Source organism: Lithobates pipiens, unplaced genomic scaffold (genome assembly GCF_037356315.1).
Source record: "Lithobates pipiens isolate NorthernLeopardFrog02 unplaced genomic scaffold, aLitPip1_a1.2 Scaffold_30, whole genome shotgun sequence".
Classification (NCBI taxonomy): Eukaryota; Metazoa; Chordata; class Amphibia; order Anura; family Ranidae; genus Lithobates; species Lithobates pipiens.
Genome location: NW_027507791.1, coordinates 35,353,103 through 35,378,446, shown reverse-complemented (window position 1 = coordinate 35,378,446; position 25,344 = coordinate 35,353,103). Strand labels below are relative to the sequence as shown.

At 46.2% G+C, this 25,344-nt stretch overlaps 2 protein-coding genes across 2 annotated transcripts in view; both read left to right on the top strand.

Moving 5' to 3' along the window:
- Positions 1-25,344, top strand: part of LOC143942631 (NACHT, LRR and PYD domains-containing protein 12-like) — a 1,996,551-nt gene that overhangs the window by 1,668,859 nt on the left and 302,348 nt on the right. The gene's annotated exons all lie outside the window — the stretch shown is intronic.
- The window catches only part of LOC143943386 (NACHT, LRR and PYD domains-containing protein 3-like), a 243,417-nt gene continuing 221,847 nt past the window's right edge, over positions 3,775-25,344 (top strand). Inside the window, exon 1 of the mRNA XM_077465120.1 lies at positions 3,775-3,907. Within this exon, the coding sequence (XP_077321246.1) occupies positions 3,775-3,907 (133 nt within the window). The remainder of the gene's footprint in view (positions 3,908-25,344) is intronic.

Here is a 25,344-nt window from a genome sequence, read left to right as displayed (position 1 = left end):
GTGTACAACGAAACACGCAGACTCATTAGGGCTCACATCCTGTATTGATTCTTATCTGTATAAGTGATTTTTTTTTTATTATTTCTTTCATGTCTTTGGTCTTTCTACTTTATGTATTTTTCAATAAATGCTAAAAAAAAATGTGTACTCCGAGTGTTTGTTGTGCCTTTAAAGTCCGACCACAGGTTTTCTTTGAAACACCTTTTTTATTATTTCTACAGTCCTTGATACAAAAAATGCTTTATCTATTCTCTCTTCTCTCTCAGCCAGACCCCTCTTATGATTGATAAGACTTCTCCATCACATCTCCATGTTATGTATACAGCTGATCAGACATCAACTTTGTTCCACTTCCACTCTGCAAAATACATACTGTATTTATCGGCATATAATACGCACTTTTCCCCCTGAAAATAGGGGGCAAATCACGGGTGCGTGTTATACGCCGACATCGTAACTTGGAGCTGAAGGAGGGGGACGAACGATGCCGAAATTCACAAGCCATCATCTCCCGTTTACTCGGCTCTCACATCACACACACACACAGGAGGGTAACCAACCCCTGGGACTTTTTAACGGTACCGATTATGGAGGCAGGACAGTCGCATGCCAACAGTAAAATAAATACAGTTTTATTTGGAATACAAATACATGATAAAAACCAATTAATTAGAGAAGAATTTTATATGAAAAAAAAATAAATAAAATATATATATATATATATATATATATATATATATATATATATATATATATATATCTCAAATACTGAAGTACAAAAGGTAGTACATAATCACAGATGACCATACGTGTTACCAACTTGTACAAAAAAATGCTGCATGTTTCTCTACATGTTTCGCTCTCTTGAGCTTCTTCAAGATGTTGCAGCATTTACAATTAAAAGACTGAAAAATAAAATAATGAAGTAAATAAATTACCAATTAATTCTTAAGGATTTTTATTGGACAGAAATGATACATTCTGTTTGGTGTCTGTTAATCAGATTTGTTAATCTAAACCGATAACAGTTTGTTGTTCAGGATAAATATTCATGTTATCAATTCAAGGACATCTATTGTTAATAAATAATAATAGATATGTACTGATATATTAGAAAGAAAAAAATATGTATGAATATATACATTTCTTGTTTAGGCAAAAGCACTAAGCAAGACAAAACAATTTAATCACAAACAATTACCGTCTTACCAAGTGGGTCATAACTCCATGCTTATTGAAAAATCTGTCAAGCCGACTTTTGTAAATAGAAATAACCAAATAAAGCTACGCCAATGAGGAGCCCCAGTAGTCCCCGGCAGTCTGCAGCGGCACGAGATAAATTATAGAATGAACAAAGAATATAAATTTAGGCATGAAGGTAATGTTTGAAAAAACAAATATTGATCATGTTAAGGACATACCTGAAGAGTAACAAAGATGTAAATATATAGAGCCAATGCTGGCTGAAGAGGGCAATATGCCCTAAGAGATCTGGGTGTTGTCAGATTAAACTTAAAGTTGGGTCCTCTGAATAAATAGGTAGCCTATAGGGATTAAAGGCAAAAGGGTTTTTTGTGAGCATATAATGTCTATTCAGAGAGACCAACAAAGCGGTCCCATGCATAGCTGAATAAGCTTTTTTGTTTATAAAAAGCTTAATATAAAAAACTGTCCCTAAATATGTTCTAATAAAGTTCTAAATATACCTTTCCAAAAGAGGAGATCACAAGTACTATAGCAATCAGTCCTGGCCGCTGCAGAAAATCATGTTGATCTATCTCTGTCAATTGCCAAATAGACAATGGCAGTGAAGCTGTTTAAATCTTGTGGCTCCAGCCCGGCGGCATCTGACGTCACCGCCGGGCTGCGGGCGTGTTCTTAGAGGATGATTACCCTTGATGTGAGAGATTTGTTAGTGCGCATGCGCGAGCGACGTATCAGCCAACTTAGGTGATGGCGAACATCAAGGTGTTGCCCATTTCTAGCTCTGCGCCTGCGCGGATGACGGAAAACACATCATTCTTGCGCAAGCGGCCATTGTGGAAAGTAGCAGAGCACCCATTCGCATATACGAACAGGAAAAAATGCCAGATATAGGAGAAAGGGGGGCAGAGAGGTAAACACCACTATCGTCCCTCGTTCCCATAATTCCAGGATGGATAGAAGGAAACCAGTATTGGGCAAACAAATCCTCGTTTTAGAAAAGGGGCAAGGTTGCAAGAGTCACATAGCTAAACAACTTACTAGCAAACAATGCGCCTGGGCGCCCGTACAGACTGTCTTAAAGGGGTAACCAAAAAAAAGGAACTCCTCGTGCCGAAGATTGATCATTTTAATGAATCAAAGTAGCTTTGTAGTAGTAAACAAATGAAAATCCTTAAGAATTAATTGGTAATTTATTTACTTCATTATTATTTTATTTTTCAGTCTTTTAATTGTAAACGCTGCAACATCCTGAAGAAGCTCAAGAGAGCGAAACATGTAGAGAAACATGCAGTATTTTTTTGTACAAGTTGGTAACATGTATGGTCATCTGTGATTATGTACCACATTTTGTACTTCAGTATTTGATATATATATATATATATATATATTATTATTATTATATATTTTTTTTTTCATATAAAATTCTTCTCTAATTAATTGTTTTTTATCATGTATTTGTATTCCAAATAAAACTGTATTTATTTTACTGTTGGCATGTGACTGTCCTGCCTCCATAATCGGTACCGTTAAAAAGTCCCAGGGGTTGGTTACCCCCCAGCCCCTTTATCCATTTCCTCTTATCTTTAAAACTTATATTCTGGGATGTGGTACCACTTTGTCTTTGATCAATTCATCTATTCAATATTTTTTTTGTATCACACACACACAGTCTCGCCTCCACCACTGGCATTGGACCAGTGTTCTGTCTATCACAGGAGCTGGTCCAATGCTGATGGCGGAGGCAGGACTGTGTGTGAGAGAGGTGACTAAGAGCCGAATGTGAGCCAAGTAAACAGGAGATGACGGCTCAGTGATTTCCTGCACTGTCCAGGCTGCATCGATGGTGAGGCTGCAGATGAGCATTGAGGCTAAAAATGGGCATTGATGAGATGGGCTGCAGATGGATGGACATTGATCAGGCTGCATTGATGGAAGATGAGGAGGCTACAGATGGGCACTGACCCTTATTTTAATTCAAAGTTGTTTATTTAAAAAATATGTTTTTTTTTCTGAAACTTCCCTCTTAAAATTAGGTTACACGCCAATACTTAATATGTAATTGGATTTTATCCATACAATTCCTGGTATACATACAGATGGAATGGTTTATCGAGCACAAAATATCAGTAACCGGGTTGGGACCGCCCATCACATATATACTGCGGCAGGGTGGCCCAGCTGCACAAAAACATGTACAGGTATGTGATTTTGGGCATGAGATCCAGGGGGCACGCACACGCCACTGGAGTGTAACTCCCACTGTGACTGGACACAGCACAGATCATTCAGAAGAAAGGGAGAACAGCGTAAACAAGGCAGTCCAGTGTTCTGTCAGGGTGTAAAAGATCTTTTGTTTCAGCTTAGCAGAGACACAGATCTCTTTTCCTCAAGTGCATCTGGTAGAAGTAAACTATGTGTGGGGGGCGTGGCCTGGCATGCGGAGAGCATGGACGCCTGAACGAGGAGCTCTGTGAGACCCGCAGCTTTTGAGCCTTCTGTCGGCGGACAATTCGTTCCACAATGAGCAGATCCGGCAAGCGCAATACCGGGAGTTCTGCCCGCCGCTCGATGGCGGCTTCCCAAGTTCGCAGTATCCCGGAAATCTTCCGTAATAGACCCCGTTCCAGCCGCGGGACACCGCACAAGATGGCGCTGCCTCGTGGGGAGGAGGATGATCTTAGTGACCGCCAACGAGGATATGGTAAGCGGAGCTGAGCTGACTCACCCACTTACGCTAGGAGACATGACCGCAATAGCAAATGACATTAAGACCACTTTGTTTTCTGCCATCACGGACCTGAAAGCTGACCTCCTCTCCTTAAATGAGAAAATGGCGGTGCTGGAAAGGGCTGAGGACAAGAGGGACAGGGCCGTCCGCAGATTAGAAGCCACCACTGTTGCGCATTCTGAACACCTAATCGAGATCAATCGCCACCTGGAAGATCTCGACAATAGGGGCAGACAACAGAATATCAGGGTACGGGGGATCCCAGAAAGCGTTAACCCAGACCAATTAACCCACGCCCTGCAGTCAATCTTCAATAACCTGCTGAAGAGGCCCTTGAACACTCATATTGAATTTGTACGGGCGCACAGGGCATTTGCGGCTGAAACCACCAGATGAGGCGCCCCCTAGAGATGTTGTGTGCTGCCTGCAGAGCTTCCCCTTAAAGGAGGACATTCTGTCACACGCCCGAAAAAATGACCAGACCTTATTCAATGACTGTGCCCTAGCCCTGTTCCAGGATTTATCGCCGATCACGTTGCAGAACAGAAGGGCACTGCGCCCACTGTTGGATGTGCTGTGGGAGAGAGGGATCATGTATAAGTGGCGCTTTCCGTTCGCACTGCAGGTTTCAACCGGCGGTAAACAATTTATTCTGCGGATGCCGAATGATCTCCCAGACTTTTGCGCCAATTTGAATATCCCATTGGTTGACCTGCCAGAGTGGTATGCGGACTTCAGGAATCCCTCAATGGAGATCAGCCCACCCAACTCGCCTAATACTACTCCTACTAAACCACCTTTCAAGAATTGCAAGTTTAATAAGCAAAGGTCTTCCAGCGTAGGCCGTGCTTCATTCACACCAAGACAGTCCAAACAACGGAACCCAACCTGATGTTATTGTTGATGCTACTGTCTACGCCTCCAATCAGTTGTGCTATTAATCCATAACAGCGGTGTTGACTAAACAAAATAATTATTATTTTTTATTTATTTATTTTTTATCTTTTTTTTCATATCAGTTGCTGCGTCCTTGCTGAAGTTCGAGTCTCAGACCTGTGGACTGCGCTCAGGACTTTTGGACAGTGGATTGATAATGGGACTGATCCCTTTTTTTCTTCTTTTTTTTTGCTGTGAAATGTTCCCCGACAAATTAATATTTTGCTGCAATTAGGGCTGCGGGTCCCCAGCCATTTAATGGGTTGTTTATTCTAATAGGTGTTGTTGTTTAATTGCTTACTTAGTTTGCAAGTTGATGAGAAACCAGGGAGTCGCACCTCCCACGCCACCCCACAAGTAGCACTGTACTGCTGACTTGTGCACAGTCAGTTCCTACGAGGCAATTGTGCGTTTACAGTTGTTTGACTAGACGGTTGTTTTTTTTCTTTAATAATTGGTCGGTCGCCATACCTTATTTAGGGCTTTCTTTGCTTTTCTCCTCTACTATTCTGGTTCTTCTATCCTATTTTTCCTACTTCTTCTCCCCCTCCCTACCCCCCCCTTTTTTTTTCTTCCCTCTCCCCACTCAGGCAGGTAACCCTACACGTCCGGACCCAGGGAGCTGTAAGATGGCGTACTCATCTTTGGGCCGTTCTCCGACTTTGATCTCCCATAATGTCCAAGACCTAAATTCACCGGAGAAAAGGTCGTCTCTTCTCAGAGAGCTTAATAAGGTAAAAACTCTTTTTTTCGTGTTTTTGCAGGAGACACACTTTCAGACATCAAAAATACCTAATTTAATACACAAAAATTTCCCTAAGATTTACCATGCTACCAATTCAGAGGGTAAGACTAAGGGAGTCTCTATATTGGTACACAAGCTGGCGGGCTTTGAGGTGTCCCAGCAATTGTCCGACCCGGGGGGACGGTTCTTATTTCTGAAAGGGACTTGGGGCGCCTCTCCATTGACACTGGCCAACGTATATTTCCCCAATAGGGCCCACGTTTCCTTTTGCAGACAGGTAGTGGAGGAGTTGATGGGGTTCGCCACGGGGAGGGTTATACTGGGGGGGGACTTTAACGTTCCTTTGCACCCACTGCTGGACACGTCCTCTGGGAAACCCAATATCACTTACCGTGCACTTAAACAAATTAAACTTTCCTTACATTCCCTTACCCTGATTGATACGTGGAGGGCTACGCACCCTAGCGACAAGGACTTTACATTTTACTCAGCACCCCATAAGAAGCACTCTCGGATAGATTATGTGTTCTTGTCACAAAGAGATTTGGCGGATGTAACGGAAGCGCGCATTGGCATTAAGTCCCTTTCGGATCACGCTCCAGTTGCCCTGACCATAAAACAGTTGAATCCCTGTTCTAGACCGAGTAGTTGGAGACTGAACCCGGCCCTTATCACTGACATAGGTATGAAATCCAAGTTGACGGAAGTTATATGTAATTATTTTTCAGAAAATAGTTCAGATGGCCTCACCCCTTTGACTGTTTGGGAGGCACACAAGTGTGTCATCAGGGGGGGAATTGATTTCCTTGGGGGCATCCCGCAAAAGGGCTGCTGACCAGGAGGTCAGGCACCTGGTTAATAGGATCAACAGTCTAGAGTGCCAACATAAACAATCCGCTAGTGAAGCGGTGGCGGAGAAACTCCTTCTCCTTAGGCAGGAACTACAGACTATCTTTGATTCACAGAGTAAGAGGGCCCTTTTTTTTAAGGAAGAAGGTATACTATGAATGTGGAGACAAGGGGGGTAGGCTGCTTGCAAGGGCACTGAAGGAGGCCTCCCTGACGAACAACATTTTGTCGATCAAAAACACACTGGGAAAATTAACTAACCGCACGGATGAAATTGCCGCACACTTCCAACAATTTTACTCTAAATTGTATAATATTCCATATCCTCATAGACCCCCGGAGTTACAGGGAGATAGGGGCCATATAATTGCAAATTATTTATCCCAGAGTGGAATGCCCACTCTTTCTGTAGAGGAAGCTGAGTCCATGGAGAGACCTATTTCACAGGAGGAATTGACCACGGGTATTAAACAGCTTAAGCCGGGGAAGAGTCCTGGGCCAGACGGCTTTTCGGCCATCTATTACAAGACCTTTGAGGACATTTTGAATAAGCCTTTATTAGACACGCTGAATTCCCTTAGAGAACCGACAAAATTACCAGAGACATTCTTTGAAGCCCATGTGACGGTAATTCCCAAGCTGGGTAGGGACCCCACTAACTGTGCTAACTACAGGCCAATTTCTTTGTTGAACCTCGATTTAAAGATTTTGCCCAAAGTGGTGGCAAATCGTCTGAATGTTTTTCTCCCTAAATTGATTGGGTTGGAGCAGGTGGGGTTCGTACCTGGCATGGAAGCTAGGGATAATGTGACTAAGGCGCTGGACCTGATATTTCATTGCAGAGGGGCTGGTGTTGAGGGCCTTCTCCTGTCTACGGATGCGGAGAAGGCCTTCGACAGAGTCTCGTGGGATTTCATTTTGGCCACCTGTTCACACATAGGGCTTAAACCGCATATGTTTTCCTGGGTCTCTTCCATGTACCAAAACCCAACGATGAAACTTAAGATTAATGTTTCTCTGTCAGATAAGGTCCAAGTTAGAAACGGCACTAGACAAGGTTGCCCGTTATCACTCCTTCTATTTATTCTTTCCCTGGAACCCTTCATACGTACGGTTAATAACGCGTCCTCCATCTCGGGGGTTTAAAGTCGGCCAAAAGATTTACAAAATAGCCGCATATGCGGACGATTTATTGTTTTTTCTTACCCAACCCCACACATCCATCCCTAATCTGCTTCAGACGTTTACGGAGTATGGCTATGTGTCCCAACTGAAGATTAATTACGATAAATCTGAGGCCTTGAATCTTACCCTACCGTCCTCTGTGATGGCCCTTGCACAGCAGAATTACCCCTTTAAGTTGGTTCCAGAGGCACTCAAGTACTTAGGCGTTAACTTGACTCCCTCTCTTGACTCTATTTTCTCCAAGAATTTTACACCCATCTTACGCTAAATAGGAGCTGACCTCGATAGATGGGCCCTGAGGCCCTTTTCTTGGTTTGGAAGGGCGGCGGTGATCAAGATGGTGGTCCTCCTGAGACTGCTCTATTTGTTTTACACATTGCCGGTCCTTAAACCGACAAGTTTTTTCAAACTTCTGCAGTCCATGGTTGGAAAATTTGTGTGAACATGTAAGAAACCATGTATAAACTTCCGCATCTTGAGATTACCCAAAGATAGAGGGGATCTCGGGTTACCGGATTTTAAACTTTACTACTACGCTTCACACTTGACTAGAATAGTTGACTGGCATTGCCATGCATCTCAGAAAGACTGGGTGACACTAGAGAAAACATGTTTTGACCTGCCACTGCAATATACCCCTTGGATAACTCAGTCAAAGTGCCCTTCAGAGGTTTTACATCACCCGGTCATCGGGGCTTCTATTAGGGTTTTCCATAGAGTAGTCGCCCAACACAAATTAGCTTCCATTCCCGGCCCGCTCACGTCACTAGCGGACAATCCGGATTTTCTCCCAGGAATGCACTCCCAGACTTTCAGATTAAATGACGGTACCCCGTATCTCGTGGCTCATTTTACGGACAGAGGCCAGTTTGTTACTTACCCCAAGTTGTTGGAAAAACTCTCGCCTAATGTGCTCCCATTCTGGAATTACAGACAGACACATCACTACCTAACCTCCCCGAATAAACGCTCAGAGGTGCTTAGGGAACCTACGGTGTTTGAGGCCATTTGCCTAAAGGGTGAACGTTTTGGGAAAACTACTTCTTTCCTGTATGCACACCTCCAGCATGGGCCCTTGACGGATTCGGTCAGATTTAGGAAGCATTGGGAAATGGCCTTGCAGACCCAATTCACAGACTTAAAATGGCATCATGCCTGTATCTTGGCACATAAAAGCTCCATCAGTACCAGAATTCAGGAGAACTCGTACAAGCTTCTTACAAGCTGGAATGCCACTCCAGCTAAACTGAAAAAGTGGTTCCCAGATGCGTCGGACACTTGCTGGAGGTGTAGTGGATATGTTACATATTTGGTGGAGTTGCCCCCGAATAGGTAACTACTGGGACAAGGTTAGGGTTATTATCCGACAAATTACAGATGCTGATCTAAAGCTAACGCCTGAGTGTTGTCTCCTGCAAATTTCAGACCTATCTCTGGCTAAGTACCGGAAATCCCTAACCAAACATCTTCTTCTGACCGCTAAATTGCTAATTCCCAAGCACTGGAAGTGTACTTTGCCCCCTTCGATCGGAGAGTGGCTATGTACAGTGAACCAAATTATTAAAATTGAGGAGACTCTGGCCATAGCAAAGGAGTAAGCTGATGGGTTTCATAGCACTTGGGCACCCTGGATCCAGTTTAAATTCTCTGGTGCGTATGACAAATTGACAACTGGTTGAGGTTCGCTCTGTGGTGTCTGGAGGAGCTGGCTGCAACAGACCCTTAACCGAGTTGTGTTGGGTTGCCTGCTTTGGACCCCGGTCCAAAATTGTCCCACCCTCCCTTCCCCTCCACCCCCTTTCCCCTTTTCCTACTTCTTCCTTTTTTTTTTTTCTTTTCTCTATTTTTTTTCTACCTTTTCTCTTCTTCTCTTCCGTTCCTAAGTACTCTGCTCCGGGGCTTGCCCCGGGACTCAGGAATCGGGTTTATCCCGGTGGACTTAAACCTACAATGTCGTATTAAATACTTTACTGTGATTACTGTTGTTAATACCCTGAGTTATTCAGTGAGGTAGTGATCTACAATCGGTCCAATGATATGGGCTCATGTATAATCTTGCTTGCTTAACCACTTCCCGACCGCCGCACGACGATGTACGTCGACAGCATGGCACGGCAGGCATATGGGCGTACATGTACGTCCCTGCCTTCCCGCGGGTCGGGGGCCCGATCGGGCCCCCGCCCGGTGCCTGCGGCGGTCGGTATCCGTGCAGGAGCGATCGGTGATGAGGAGGCGGCCATTCATTCATGGCCACCCCCTCACGATCGCTCCTGACGAATGGGAGTGAAGCATTGCATCACTTCCTCTCCTGTAATGTAAACACAGGAGAGGAAGTGATGTAATCTCTCCTCCGTGTCGGTATTTTTCGTTCCGGCACCGAGGAGAGAGCATCGGTGAGTTGCACAAGCACTACACTACACAGTAGAACATGCCAGGCACACTCACACCCCCCCTTTACCCCCCAATCACCCCCCCAATTACCCCTGCCCCCCCAGTCACAGTGACACCAATGCATTTTTATTTTTTTTTGCATTGGTGTCATTTGTGACTGTAATAACTGTTAGGGCAGTTAGGGTTAGCCCCCTTTAGTTCTAATGTACCCCCCTAACCCCCCCAATAAAGGTTTAACCCCGTGATCACCCCCCGTCGCCAGTGTCACTAAGGCTGGGTTCACATTGCAGCGGTTTATGAGAACGGATGTGATTCGCACCGCACTGCAGTGCAAATCACATCCGATCTCTGCGATTCGAGTTCAGCCATTTGCCGCACCCGCCGCAAATTCGCACGGGACCCTTTTTTTGGTCCGCAGCAGAATCGGATCGCATGGGTGTTCACACCATGCGATCCGAGTTTGCAGATCGCACTGCGATATGCGAACTGATCTGGGGGTGTCATTAACATTTCACTGACACTCCTAGCAGTTCGCATAGGGCAGTGTGAACTGCCGCCGGGAGGCATGCGATGCGGGAACCCGCCGCGGATTCGTGGCGTTCCCGCATCACTCCAGTGTGAACCCAGCCTAATAAGCGATCATTTTTCTGATCGCTGTATTAGTGTCACAGGTGACGCTAGTTAGGCAGGTAGGTATTTAGGCTCGCGCAGCTTTTTATAGCGCCAGGGACCCCCATATACTACCGCATAAAGCCCCCTGATTGCCCCCTAGTTAACCCTTTCACCAGTGATCACCATATAACTGTTACAGGTGACGCTGGTTGGTTAGTTATTTTTTATAGTTTCAGGGCACCCGCCATTTATTACCTAATAAAGGTTTAACCCCCTGATCACACGGCGGGTGTCATTTGTGACTGTAATAACTGTTAGGGCAGTTAGGGTTAGCCCCCTTTAGTTCTAAGGTACCCCCCTAACCCCCCCAATAAAGGTTTAACCCCGTGATCACCCCCCGTCGCCAGTGTCACTAAGGCTGGGTTCACATTGCAGCGGTTTATGAGAACGGATGTGATTCGCACCGCACTGCAGTGCAAATCACATCCGATCTCTGTGCGATTCGAGTTCAGCCATACAGATAGTATGGCTGAATTCGCGTTGCACCCGCTGCACCCGCCGCAAACTCGCACGGGACCCTTTTTTTGGTCCGCAGCAGAATCGGATCACATGGGTGTTCACACCATGCGATCCGAGTTTGCAGATCGCACTGCGATATGCGAACTGATCTGGGGGTGTCATTAACATTTCACTGACACTCCCAGCAGTTCGCATAGGGCAGTGTGAACTGCCGCCGGGAGGCATGCGATGCGGGAACCCGCCGCGGATTCGTGGCGTTCCCGCATCGCTCCAGTGTGAACCCAGCCTAATAAGCGATCGTTTTTCTGATCGCTGTATTAGTGTCACAGGTGACGCTAGTTAGGCAGGTAGGTATTTAGGTTCGCCGCAGCTTTTTATAGCGCCAGGGACCCCCATATACTACCGCATAAAGCCCCCTGATTGCCCCCTAGTTAACCCTTTCACCAGTGATCACCATATAACTGTTACAGGTGACGCTGGTTGGTTAGTTATTTTTTTATAGTTTCAGGGCACCCGCCATTTATTACCTAGTCTCACTAGTGTACCCGTAAATTTAGGGGTGTCTACTTTCCAAAATGGGGTCATTTGGGGGGGGTTTGTGCCATCTTGGCATTTTATGGCCTTCAAAACTGTAACGCCCTTAGAAAGCCTGAAGGCGGTGCTTGGTTCTCGGGGCCCCGTACGCGGCTAGGCTCCCAAAAAGTCCCACATATGTGGTATCCCCATACTCAGGAGAAGCAGCAGAATTTATTTTGGGGTGTCATTTCACATATGCCCATGGCATGCGTGAGCAATATATCATTTAGTGACAACTTTGTGTAAAAAAAAAATAAAAAAAAGTTTGTAATTTTCCCGCAACTTGTGGCAAAATATAAAATATTCCATGGACTCAACATGCCTCTCAGCAATAGGTAGTGAGAAGTGAAATCAAAAATTTACGCCCTTAGAAAGCCTGAAGGCGGTGCTTGGATTTCGGGGCTCCGTACGCGGCTAGGCTCCCAAAAAGTACCACATATGTGGTATCCCCGTACTCAGGAGAAGCAGCAGAATTTATTTTGGGGTGTCATTTCACATATGCCCATAGCATGTGTGAGCAATATATCATTTAATGACAACTTTGTGTAAAAAAAAAAAAAAAAATGTTGTCATTATTCAATCGCTTGAGGCAAACAAATAAAATATTCAATGGGCTCAACATGCCACTTATCAATTTCCTTAGGGGGTCTACTTTCCAAAATGGGGTCATTTGGGGGGGTTTTGTACTGCCCTGCCATTTTAGCACCTCAAGAAATGAGATAGGCAGTCGTAAACTAAAAGCTGCGTAAATTCCAGAAAACGTACCTTAGTTTGTAGATGTGACAACTTTTGCGCAAACCAATAAATATACAGTTATTTACTTTTTTTTTACCAAGAACATGTGGCTGAATACATTTTGGCCTAAATGTATGATTAAAATTGAGTTTATTGGATTTTTCTAATAACAAAAAGTAGAAAATATCATTTTTTTTCAAAATTTGAGGTCTTTTTATGTTTATATCACAAAAAATAAAAATCGCAGAGTCAGTCAAATACCTTTAAAAGAAAGCTCTATTTGTGGGAAGAAAAGGACGCAAATTTTGTTTGGGTACAACATTGCATGACCGCGCAATTACCAGTTAAAGCAGCGCAGTGCCAAAGTGTAAAAAGACCTCTGGTCATTTACCAGCAAAATGGTCTGGTCTGAAAGTGGTTAAAGTACGCTATTGCTGTCTCCCTTCAGTGCAATGTATATTTAGATTCATGTTACAAAAAGTAATTATAACCTCTATATATGGAGCAATTATTATTATTATTTTTTTTTTTGGTTCTATAACTCCATGGTCATGGTACAGTGTGATCCCAGGCGGGGTGCCGGGCCAGAGGAGTTTTTCGTTGCACCGTTACAGTGTATTACTAATGAGCGTTGTTTTTTTTTTCTCCAGGGGAATATAGAGGTTTCTTTTTTCTGCTTGTGGGGGATATGGATGACCATTCTCTTTTATTGAGCATGACATTGTACCTGTCCTTTTCTTTTGTTTTTCTATTACACTTGTTACTGTTCTAATTTCTTAATAAACATATATTGGGAAAAAAAAGAAGTAAACTATGTGTGAACATAGATGTGACAAGAGCTCCCTCTTGTGGCTGTTGTGAAAAAGCAGTGCAATTTGTGAATAAAGGTTACTCACTGTGGACTTATACCTGCATCTAGGCTTGTGAATTTTCCTCCAGATCATGGTTTCTTCTGGTTTTTGCGTTTTGCAGAAACTGCGATAGCGTGTATACGAAGCTTGACACTTATCTGTGTAACTCCAGAAATAAAAATAAAAAAAGAGTCCAAAAACATGAGATAACATTTGAACTTTATGTGAATCATAATGTGACCCTTGTGGGGAAACGCCTCCAGTTGGGTCCAGTGGGTAATACTTGTGTGCAGCTAACTGCTGCTCAATTGCCTTAGGTGGTAGGTTCAAGCCTATCGGCTATTCTGGGTCTCCACATATGGACAGATGGACTCCTGTGTGATGATTGTGATTAGTTATGCAATTTGGCATTTTTTTGCATAACTATTTTCCAGTCAGGAATTGAAGCACGCCTGTTATAGTGGTGTCGTTGTTGTCATCGCTGGGATCCAAAAGGATTTTCCAATCTTTCAGTAAGGAGATACCCTTTTCCAGAGAGTCCACAGTGTATGAGTGATCTTGTTTAGTGATGGTAATTTTGGTAGGGTAGCCCCATCTGTAGGGTATGGTGTGATTCCTGAGCACTTTTGTAGTTGTATTCAGATTTCTTCTTTTTTGCAGAGTGTGCTGGAACAGATCTGCATAAAATTGCAGGTTTTGGTATTGGGATGGGATTGCGTCCTGTTTGCGCATTAGGGATGAGCCGAACACCCCCCTGTTCGGTTCGCACCAGAACCTGCGAACAGACCTAAACTTTGTGTGAACTTTAGAACCCTATTAAAGTCTATGGGACTCGAACGTTCACAATCTAAAGTGCTCATTTTAAAGGGTAATATGCAAGTTATTGTCCTAAAAAGTGTTTGGGGACCCGGGTCCTGCCCCAGGGGACATGGATCAATGCAAAAAAAAGTTTTAAAAACGGCCGTTTTTTCAGGAGCAGTGATTTTAATAATGATTAAAGTGAAACAATAAAAGTGTAATATTCCTTTAAATTTCGTAGCTGGGGGGTATCTATAGTATGCCTGTGAAGGGGCGCATGTTTCTGGTGCTTAGAACTGTCGCTGCACAAAATGTCATTTGTGCAGGAAAAAAAGTCTTTTAAAATCACTTGCGGCTAAATTGTCGGGTCTCCGTAATACAGAGAACACTCAATGAGTGTTCTCTGTATTAGCCGACAATTCATTCATTCATTGATTAAAAAAAAAAAAAAAAGCGTGGGGGTTCCCCTAAATTCAATTACCAGGCCCATCAGGTCTGACATGGATATTAAGGGGAAACCCGTGTCAAATTTAAAAAAAAATTGACGTGGGGGTCCCCCCAAATATCCATACCAGACCCTTCAGGTCTGATATGGATATTAAGGGGAACCCCGCATCAAATTAAAAAAAAAAATTGACGTGGGGTCCCCCTAAATATCCATACCAGACCCTTTATCCGAGCACGCAACCTGGCAGGCTGCAGGAAAAGAGGGGGGGACGAGAGAGCGGCCCCCCCTCCCTCCTGAACCGTACCAGGCCACATACCCTCAACATTGGGAGGATGCTTTGGGGGTCTGTGACCCCTCAAAGCACCTTGTCCCCATGTTGATAAGGACAAGGGCCTCATCCTCACAACCCTGGCCGTTGGTTGTGAGGGTCTGCGGGCGGGGGGCTTATCAGAATCTGGAAGCCCCCTTTAACAAGGGGACCCCCAGATCCCGCCCCCCCCCTGTTTGAAATGGTAAGGGGTACTGTACCCCTACCATTTCACAAAGAAAGTGTCAAAATGGTTAAATAAGACAAACACACTTTTGAAAAATTCCTTTATTAAAAATGAAAAAAAAAAAAAAAAAAAAGATTCCAGCGGTGCTAATCCACTCTTGCTATCCAGCGACGGATCTCCGGGGTCCAGCGATGGATGATCATATCCAGCGACGGGGGATCTCTCAGTCCAGCGCTGTCCATACATCCTTCTTCTGTCTCCGCTCCAGAGACACTGCAGAGAGCCCAGCGCTGATGTTTCTTATATTGGGAGGGCGGGGCCACCCGTCACCTGACCCCGCCCCTCTGACGCTGGAGAGGGAAGCCAGGGGTTCCCCAGTGACGTGTGGGTGACCCCGCCCCCTCTGATGTAACGCAGGTTTCCGTTACATCAGAGGGGGCGGGGTCACCCACACGTCACTGGGGAACCCCTGGCTTCCCTCTCCAGCGTCAGAGGGGCGGGGTCAGGTGACGGGTGGCCCCGCCCTCCCAATATAAGAAACGTCAGCGCTGGGCTCTCTGCAGTGTCTCCGGAGCGGAGACAGAAGAAGGATGTATGGACAGCGCTGGACTGAGAGATCCCCCGTCGCTGGATATGATCATCCATCGCTGGACCCCGGAGATCCGTCGCTGGATAGCAAGAGTGGATTAGCACCGCTGGAATCTTTTTTTTTTTTTTTTTTTTTTTTCATTTTTAATAAAGGAATTTTTCAAAAGTGTGTTTGTCTTATTTAACCATTTTGACACTTTCTTTGTGAAATGGTAGGGGTACAGTACCCCTTACCATTTCAAACAGGGGGGGGGGCGGGATCTGGGGGTCCCCTTGTTAAAGGGGGCTTCCAGATTCTGATAAGCCCCCCGCCCGCAGACCCTCACAACCAACGGCCAGGGTTGTGAGGATGAGGCCCTTGTCCTTATCAACATGGGGACAAGGTGCTTTGAGGGGTCACAGACCCCCAAAGCATCCTCCCAATGTTGAGGGTATGTGGCCTGGTACGGTTCAGGAGGGAGGGGGGGCCGCTCTCTCGTCCCCCCCTCTTTTCCTGTGGCCTGCCAGGTTGCGTGCTCGGATAAAGGGTCTGATATGGATTTTTAGGGGGACCCCCACGTCAATTTTTTTTTTAAATTTGATGCGGGGTTCCCCTTAATATCCATATCAGACCTGAAGGGTCTGGTATGGATATTTGGGGGGGACCCCCACGTCAATTTTTTTTTAAAAATTTGACACGGGGTTCCCCTTAATATCCATGTCAGACCTGAAGGGCCTGGTAATTGAATTTAGGGGAACCCCCACACTTTTTTTTTTTTTTTAATCAATGAATGAATGAATTGTCAGCTAATACAGAGAACACTCATTGAGTGTTCTCTGTATTACGGAGACCCGACAATTTAGCCGCAAGTGATTTTAAAGGACTTTTTTTCCTGCACAAATGACACTTTGTGCTGCGACAGTTCTAAGCACCAGAAACATGCGCCCCTTCACAGGCATACTATAGATACCCCCCAGCTACGAAATTTAAAGGAATATTACACTTTTATTGTTTCACTCTAATCATTATTAAAATCACTGCTCCTGAAAAAACGGCCGTTTTTAAAACTTTTTTTGCATTGATCCATGTCCCCTGGGGCAGGACCCAGGTCCCCAAACACTTTTTAGGACAGTAACCTGCATATTACCCTTTAAAATGAGCACTTTAGATTTCTCCCATAGACTTGTATAGGGTGTTCCGGCTTTTCGAATTTGCTGCGAACAGCCCAAATTGTTCACTGTTCGCTGAACAGGCGAACAGGCAATGTTTGAGTAGAACATGAGTTCGACTCGAACTCGAAGCTCATCCCTATTGCGCATCATTTGTATTAATTGCTCTTTTACGTGAAAAAAGTGAAGGCGTAGAATCACATCTCTGGGAACCTTATAAGGGAGATACATTGGTTTAGGTAAGCGGTGTATTCTGTCTATGGTGATTTCCATATTAGAAAGATCAGGCAAGAGGGATGCAAATAAATCAGTCACATAAGATCGCAGGTCTGAAGGTTGTACAGATTCAGGTATCCCCCTTATTTTTAGATTATTCCTTCTAGACCTGTCTTCAATATCCGCTTTGTTTTTAATCCATGCTGATTCCCCCTCTTTGTCCTCATTACCATCCACTAGTTCATTTATGGTAGAAGTAAACTCCCCCATCTTGCCTTCAGTATGATCTACCCTGGTCTCCACTGCTCTCAATTCCCCGCTGAATCTGTGCATACAGGTCATCATGTCTAATTACAGAGTGCGCCTTAATGAGGCAAGCATGTCTTTAAGGACAGTGTCCATCACAGGTTGATTCATAGTGAGAAATGAGCTGATTGAATTGGGCAGTTCTCTGGTGTCATACCCTGAGTCTGTTAATGGACTCATTGCTGGGCTGCATCCAGCTCCATCCAACCTTAATTTAGCTTTGGCTGGGCTCCCTGACGGTGAGGAGGAAGGTAGGGATTGGTGGCTGCTAGGAAAGTCAGTATATTGAGGTGATGTGGCCATAGCATGTGTCTTATGCTTATGTTTAGGGGTCGGGGTGGACAAGGGTCCGGCGCCATTTTGCCTACCTCCATGCTGTGGCTGTATGAAAAAGTCCATCAGCCGTTGTGGCTTGGAAGCTCCTTTTCTTTTGTTGGCCATGTTCCCCAGAGGTGCCCGGAATGGATCGCCAGCTAGGATGGACAAAACAGATTCTGTTTAAGCCAGTTTCAGCTGCTGTGTCCCCAAGTTACCGGAGCTACAGAGTTATGCTGCCATCCGGCTTCACTGCAGGCCACGCCCCCCCCCTTAATTTTTTTATTGGAAAGGTTTTATAGCAGAAAGTAAAAAATGTTTGTTTTTTTCAAAACTGTAGGTTTTTTTTTGTTTCTAGCACAAATAATAAAAACTGCATCAAATGCCACCAAAAGAAAGCTCTACTTGTGGTTAAAAAAAGGACGCAAATATTATTTGTGTACAGCGTCGCAATTGTCAGTGCAGTGCCGTATCACAAAAAATAGCCTGGTTATGAATTGGGGTAAACCTTCCGGGTGCCGAAGTGGTTAATGTTGGGGCACACAAATCCCTGTCCTCCTGATGAGATCCCGGGGAATGCTGAGTACTCAAATTCTCATGAGGAGATTGTCTTCTCAGGAGATTCAGGCATACCTTGGGATCTCACCAGACAGACAGTAAAATCATCCTCACCTACTGTAGGTGACGTGGAAGTTAGCTAGGGATGAGGAAAAGATTTATAAAGTGTATGTAAGCACTAAGGGCACTTTCACTCTGGGGCATTGGGGGTAAAGTGCCGCCATTTTTAACTCCCACTAGCGGCTGAAAAGGGTTAAAAGCACCCACAAAGCTTTGATAATGTTTCGGTGGCGCTGTCCATTGATTTCAATGGGTAGGGATGCTTTAGGAGTGGTGTATACACCGCTCTTAAAGCACCTCAAAGATGCTGCTAGCAGGACTTTTTTAGTGTCCTCCCAGCGCACCGCTCCAGCCTTCGGGTTTTCACACTGGAGTGACAGGAGAGGCGCTTTGTGAAAGTAGCCGAACAATGAATTTATCTCATTTTCACTCATTTCCTCTCTTAAATATACCATTGAAAGTTTTCTGCTATATCTGTTCAATTAGTGCAAAAAACGTGTTGATCCTGCCAGAAATCTTCCTGTGTACTCTAAGCCTTTGCTGCACTCTTATGTTATGGAGAAGAGGAGAGGGGGAGGTGTTCTGTAAACCTAAAACATTTCCTGTCCTAGGGTGACAATGTTTTCCTTGCTGAGATCAGAAGGCCGGGGACAGTCCTTTAGCATGCATTTCAGAGTAACAAGGATAATGGTGCTGGAGGAGGGGGGCATGAAGGAGACAAAGCTAAGGGGGACTGAAGTGCCTTTTTAAAGTGGTAGTAAAGTCCACTTTTTGACTTATTTTTATAGTTAAGCTTATAATAAGACTTAACTGTAGGTACACTAAACATCTCCTAAATGTGCACCTTTTAGGAGATATTTACTTTAGTAGCAAACGGTGATATCACCCGCGCATGCACACTGTGCTCTGAATGGATGGTGCTGTCCATTCAGTGCTCTGGACCGTGACTCCCATCTACATGCACAAGTCTCCACACTTGGCCAATCAAACACCTGAATCCTGTGAACCGGAAAGGAAGACTGGATGAAAATGGAAGCCCTGGCAGTGGTGACAGCGCATGCTGGAGGGCTTTATTTTAAGGTACGTCTGTCAATTGTGAGGGGGTTAGCTCGGCCTAAATCCTTGCCGACTTGGCCACTTACTACACACAGGTTTCCCTGGCTATCAGCTGGGTGCAGCCTTGTGCTGTCCCTGGCACCTATCTCCCTGTTAAAGAGGCTTGCTACACAGGCGTTGTCTCACCACAGACAGGTATCACACCCCCAGTCTAAACAGGCACAAAACTGGTTCCAGGATGGAGCAACTCTCTTTGCATGCTGTGAGTTTTTGTAGAGGCCTTAATGAGCCAACTTAAAGTGGAGCTCTACCCTAAAGTGGAACTTCCGCTCATCGGATTCCTCCCCCCCTTCGGTGTCATGATTGGCACCTTTCGGGGGAGGGGGGACAGGATATCTGTCTTTGACAGGTATCCTTTCCCACTTCCGGGAGTCCGGCCGCGGCCGTGATGTCACTGCGGGGCTCCCTCCTCCTCCTCCCCAGGCTGCCAGGCTAATAGGAGAGAAGAGTGGGGCCTCACGCATGTGCAGTAGGGTTCCCGGCATGAAGCTGAAAGGCTACACTGCCGGGTTCCCTCACCTGCAATGGCAGCGGCAGCACCCCGACAGCTGATGGAAACATCAGCTGCGGTGCCGACATCGAGGGACTGCAGGACACATAAGTGTCAATTTATTAAAAGCCAGTAGCTGCAGTATGTGTAGCTGCTGGCTTTTATTTATTTTTTCCCAAAACACCACTTTAACTAGTTGCTGACCGTCGGCTGTCAAATGACGACCAGGTGGCGCACCTATTGTGGCGGGAGGCCGTCATATGACGGCCTCCCGTTTAATCAGGGAATGCACGCGATTGTGCGCGCGCATCCCTGTTTCTTCGGTGGCGGCGTGTCACGGAGACACTGCTCGCCACCGAAGGGGGTGAACAGCCATTGGTTATGGCTGTTTACCACGTGATCAGCCGTGATGAAGTCACGGCCGATCACAGATGGTCACACCCCAACTGTGCACGGTGCATGCGCGTGCACGTCGGTGGCAACGTGTTCCCCGAGAACACTGCTCGTCACCAACGCTGGTAAACAGCCATTGGCTGGCTGTTTACCCACGTGATCGGCCGTGATCCTTTCACAGCCGATCACTAAAATGTAAACAAACCGCGGTAACGAGATGTTACCGGGTTCTCCTCCTCACACACCGATCGTGTGTGAGGAGGAGATTGTGGTAACATCTCGTTACCGCCTACAGTACACATCAAGCACACTGATTGCCCCCCCCAATAAAGAGGACCTGTCACCACCCCTCATAGTACCTGTCACAGTCCATCAGAGTATTTGAGTACCTGTCACAGCCCATCAGAGTACCCGAGTACCTGTCCCAGCCCATCAGAGTACCCGAGTACCTGTCCCAGCCCATCAGAGTACCCGAGTACCTGTCCCAGCCCATCAGAGTACCCAAGTACCTGTCCCAGTCCATCTGAGTACCCGCCACAGTCCATCAGAGTACCCGTTACAGTCCATCAGAGTACCTGAGTACCTGTCCCAGTCCATCAGAGTACCCGAGTACCAGTCACAGTCCATCAGAGTACCAGAGTACTTGTCCCAGTCCATCTTAGTACCCGAGTACCCGTCACAGTCCATCAGAGTATCCAAGCCTGGCAGAAGAGGACACTGATGTGCACAGTGTCAGTGCCTGACTGGAGAGTTGAAAGGGACACATTGACAGAAGGCAGACACTGACTGATGTGGAGACAGATATGGTAATAAGAAGGGGGACAGCCAAAAGCCACCGAGAAGGGCTGAAGGTGGCTGAAAGCCGCCGAGTGTCAGGGCTGGCTTAGCCCTTCTTCCTCTGGGCTGGCCGCTCAGCTGTCGGCTAATTACCAGCTCTCTTCTCTTTCCACAGTTACCAGCTGTTCCTGATGATGCTCATCTGACCTGCCTATTTAAAGCCTTCCTGCTCACTTTTTCATTTGCCTTCGCATTGGTCACATCACAGGGAACCATCTCCTGCTGTTTGTTTCAAGACTGGCTTCCCTGACTTCCGGTCTGGCTGATTACCAGATCTGGTTGATGAACTTTGGACTGGCTGACTACCCAATCTGGCTACTGGACTCTGTTTCATGGTTTCTGATAGTACGCGAAGGCCATGAATTCAGAGGATACAATCAATCCACTTGTTGGTAATATTTTTTCCAGATTGGATGAGCAAGATCACCGCATGTGTCAGTTTGCCTTGGCGTTACAAACGCTCCTGAATCGCATGGCTCACCTGGAATCTCCCACGGTGGCTGCTCCGGTACAACCTGAGTCGCAGGCCATCCCTGCTGCTGCGCCAGTCTCTGTGCAGGCATCTGCCTCGAGTATTACCTCTATAAGAGGTATGTCTGGTTCTGCTCCGCTTCCCCAGCGATTTGGGGGCGATCCAGTTCAATGCAGAGGGTTTCTCAATCAGGTTGAGATATACTTCGAAATGCTGCCCCAGGCATTTCCCACGGACAGAAGCAAAGTAGGTTTTGTGATATCTTTGCTTTCTGAGAGAGCTTTGGCCTGGGCTAACCCTCTATGGGAGACGCAAAAACCTGTTGTCTTGAGTTACCCTCAGTTTGTGGCCTCCTTTAAAGGGTTTTTGACGTTCCTGCATGCTCCGCTTCTGCTGCCAAGTGCCTCATGTCCATCAAACAGAGTACGAGAACTGTTACCGACTACGCCATTGAATTCCGTACTCTGGCAGCAGAGGTTGCTTGGAACAATGAGGCCCTCGTGGCTGCTTTTTCTCATGGTCTCTCGGATTCCATCAAGGATGAGATAGCAGCCCGAGATGTACCCACTGAGCTGGAGAGCTTGATCTCGTTTGCCATCCTCATTGACTCCAGACTCAGAGAAAGACTTTCTGTTAAGGAGCGCTTGCGGAAGCCTCCTGTACGTTTGCCTCCGAGCTTTGTAGTCCCACCCATGCCTCCCTCACCTCCCATGCCTCCTGGTACCGAGTTGGTCAGTGACGATGAACCCATGCACCTGGGCTTCATGTGTCTCTCTGCGGATGAGAGAGCCTTTAGGAGGAGGGAGAGATTGTGCCTTTATTGTGGCCAGGCAGGTCACTTTTTGAAGTCTTGTCCTACCCATCCAGGGAATGCCCGAACCTTGAGGTTCCGTAATGGACAGAGCTTAGGTGGCGTTGTTTCGTCCCCAGTTATCCAGAAGGATAAGCCCCTGGTTTTGGTCACCCTTTCTTGGGCTGAGTCGTCCATCGAGATACAGGCTCTAATTGACTCTTGGGCTGCAGGCCTGTTCATTGATGCTGCATTTGTTTTGCAGTACTCGATTCTGCTGCAGCTGCGTGACACTCCACTTTCCATTGATGCTCTTGACAGGAGACCTTTACAGCCTGCCCATGTGACTCATGAGACGGTTCCGTTGTCCATGGCCATAGGGGCTCTTCACCATGAGATAATCCAAGTTATTTCCTCACCCAGATTTCCGCTGGTTATTGGTTATCCTTGGTTACAGAGGCACAACCCCTCTTTTTTGATTGGCTCCGTGCTGAGGTTCTTTCCTGGTCACCACAATGCAGTGAGACATGCTTCCTGAAGGTATCCAAGGTCCTGTGCACCGCTTCACTCCCCTCCTTGCCGGAGGAACACCGTGATTTTGGTGATGTCTTTGATAAAGGTCAAGCTGGTAGGTCACACCGGCCTTATGATTGCGCAATTGACCTTCAACCTGGTGCCATACCTCCTCGTGGCCAGGTTTACCCTTTGTTGGTCTTGGAGGATAAGGCCATGGAGGAGTATGTTGCTGACGCACTTTCTCAAGGTTTCATCCACAACTCCTCTTCTCCTGCTGGTGCTGGTTTCTTCTTTGTAAAAAAGAAGAGCAGTGAACTGAGACCTTTTATAGATTATAGGGGTCTCAATCGTGTCACGATTAAGAATGCCTACCCGATTCCATTGATTACAGAGTTATTTGAACGCCTCAAGGGAGCAACGGTTTTCACAAAGCTTGACCTGAGAGGGGCATACAATCTAGTGTGCATTAAGGAGGGCGGCGACTGGAAAACTGCGTTTAATACCGGAACAGGCCATTATGAATACCTGGTAATGCCTTTACTCAAATTTTTAACTTTTACCTACAGGAAAGCCTATAATAAGTCTTACCTGTAGGTAAAAAAATATCTCCTAAACCTGTACGGTAGTGGCAGTGGCCGGCCGGCCGGAATGAAATCTCCCACGCGCATGCGCGGGAGTGACGATATCGCACCGCCGGAGCCGCGATACCTGGAAGAAACGCCGTGGGAGATGACGTGGATCGGGCCAGATGTCGGGGCCTCGTTCTAAGGTAAGTATTTCATAATGTGGTGCATACTAGCTCATTATGCCTTTTGCTTTGCAGGTTTAAAAAAAAAAAAAAAATTGCGGGTTTACTACCGCTTTAATGATGTCCTCCGAGATTTGTTGCAATTGTGTGTGGTGGTTTATCTCGATGATATCCTCATATTTTCCAAGTCCCTGGAGAGCCACCACACAGATGTCTGTCGTGTACTTCAGAAACTAAGAGAGAACAATCTCTATTGTAAACTGGAGAAGTGCGAGTTCCATCGTGAACAGGTTACATTCCTGGGCTATAAACTGTCGGCAGTCCTACAGTGGCCTCGACCCGTGGGTTTACGTCCTCTGCAGTGTTTCCTGGGCTTTGCCAACTACTATTGGAAGTTTATTCGTAACTTCTCGTCTCTGGTCAAGCCTCTGACTGATATGACCAGAAAGGTCGGTAACCCATAGAGTTGGTCTTCAGAGTCCGTTATGGCCTTTGAGACTCTCAAGGCTGCCCTTGTTTCTGCTCCTGTGTTGGCACATCCTGATCCTACATTGCCTTTTATCCTAGAAGTTGATGCTTTTGAGATGGGAGTTGGCACCCTTCTGTCTCAACGTCCTAACTCTGAGAGCGCTATGTATTCGTGTGGCTACTTTTCCAAGAAATTATCACCTGCTTAGTGCAATTATGAGATTGGTGACAGAGAGCTGTTGGCGATCATCTTAGCCCTGAAAGAATGGAGACATCTCTTTGAAGGTACCACTGTGCCGTTCTTGTTCTTACTGACCATAAGAATCTTACATTCTTGTCTGAGGCTAAGTGACTCTCTCTCAGTAAGGGCTGATGCCTTGTCACGACAATTTTCCTCCACTTCCAAGTCGGAGTCGGTTCCGGTTCCTATGATTCCTCCTGATTGTATCTTGGCTACGGTTCGCACCAGTCTTACATCTTTGGCTGCCAAAATTCTTGCTGCTCAGGTCCATGCTCCTCCTGATAAACCTTGTGACCGCTGCTTTGTCCCAGAGAGTCTCCATACTGCAGTGCTCCAGACTTACCATTCTCCCAAGGCAGCTGGCCATCCTGGGAAGAATCAACTCATTTGGGCCATCTCCCAACAATTCTGGTGGCCTAGTCTATGGGCTGATGTTACTGCCTTCGTAGCTGCCTGTCCCGTGTGTGCTCAGAGTAAAGACGCGTACACACGGGCGGACTGTCTGTCCAACTTAGTCCGCCAAAACACATTTCAGCGGACAGTCCGCTCGTGTGTGGGCTTCAGCGGACTTTTTCAGCGTGCAGTCTGGCGGACTAAGTATTTCGGAGTTTCCGTAATATTGTCCGTCCAACTTTGGTTTCAGCGGACAGTCCGTTCGTGAGTATGCTAGTTGGACGGACTAAGTATGGCGCATGCTCAGAAAGGATTTACACGGCGGAAGGTTGCATTGCTGTGTATTGGACGTCCTATTTCTAGTCCCGTCATACGTGCTGTACACGTCATCGCGCAAGCTTTCAACGGACTATTTGTTCATCGTGTGTGGTCAAGTCCGTTCATTCGAAAGTAGGACGGACTGTCCGTCGGATTGTCTGACGGACTTAGTTAGCCAGACAGTCCGCCCGTGTATACGCGGCTTAGGACTCCATGACACCTTCCAGTGGGCCTCCTACAACCCATACCTAATGGAGAGAGGCCCTGGACTCACCTGTCTAGGGAATTCATTGTGGA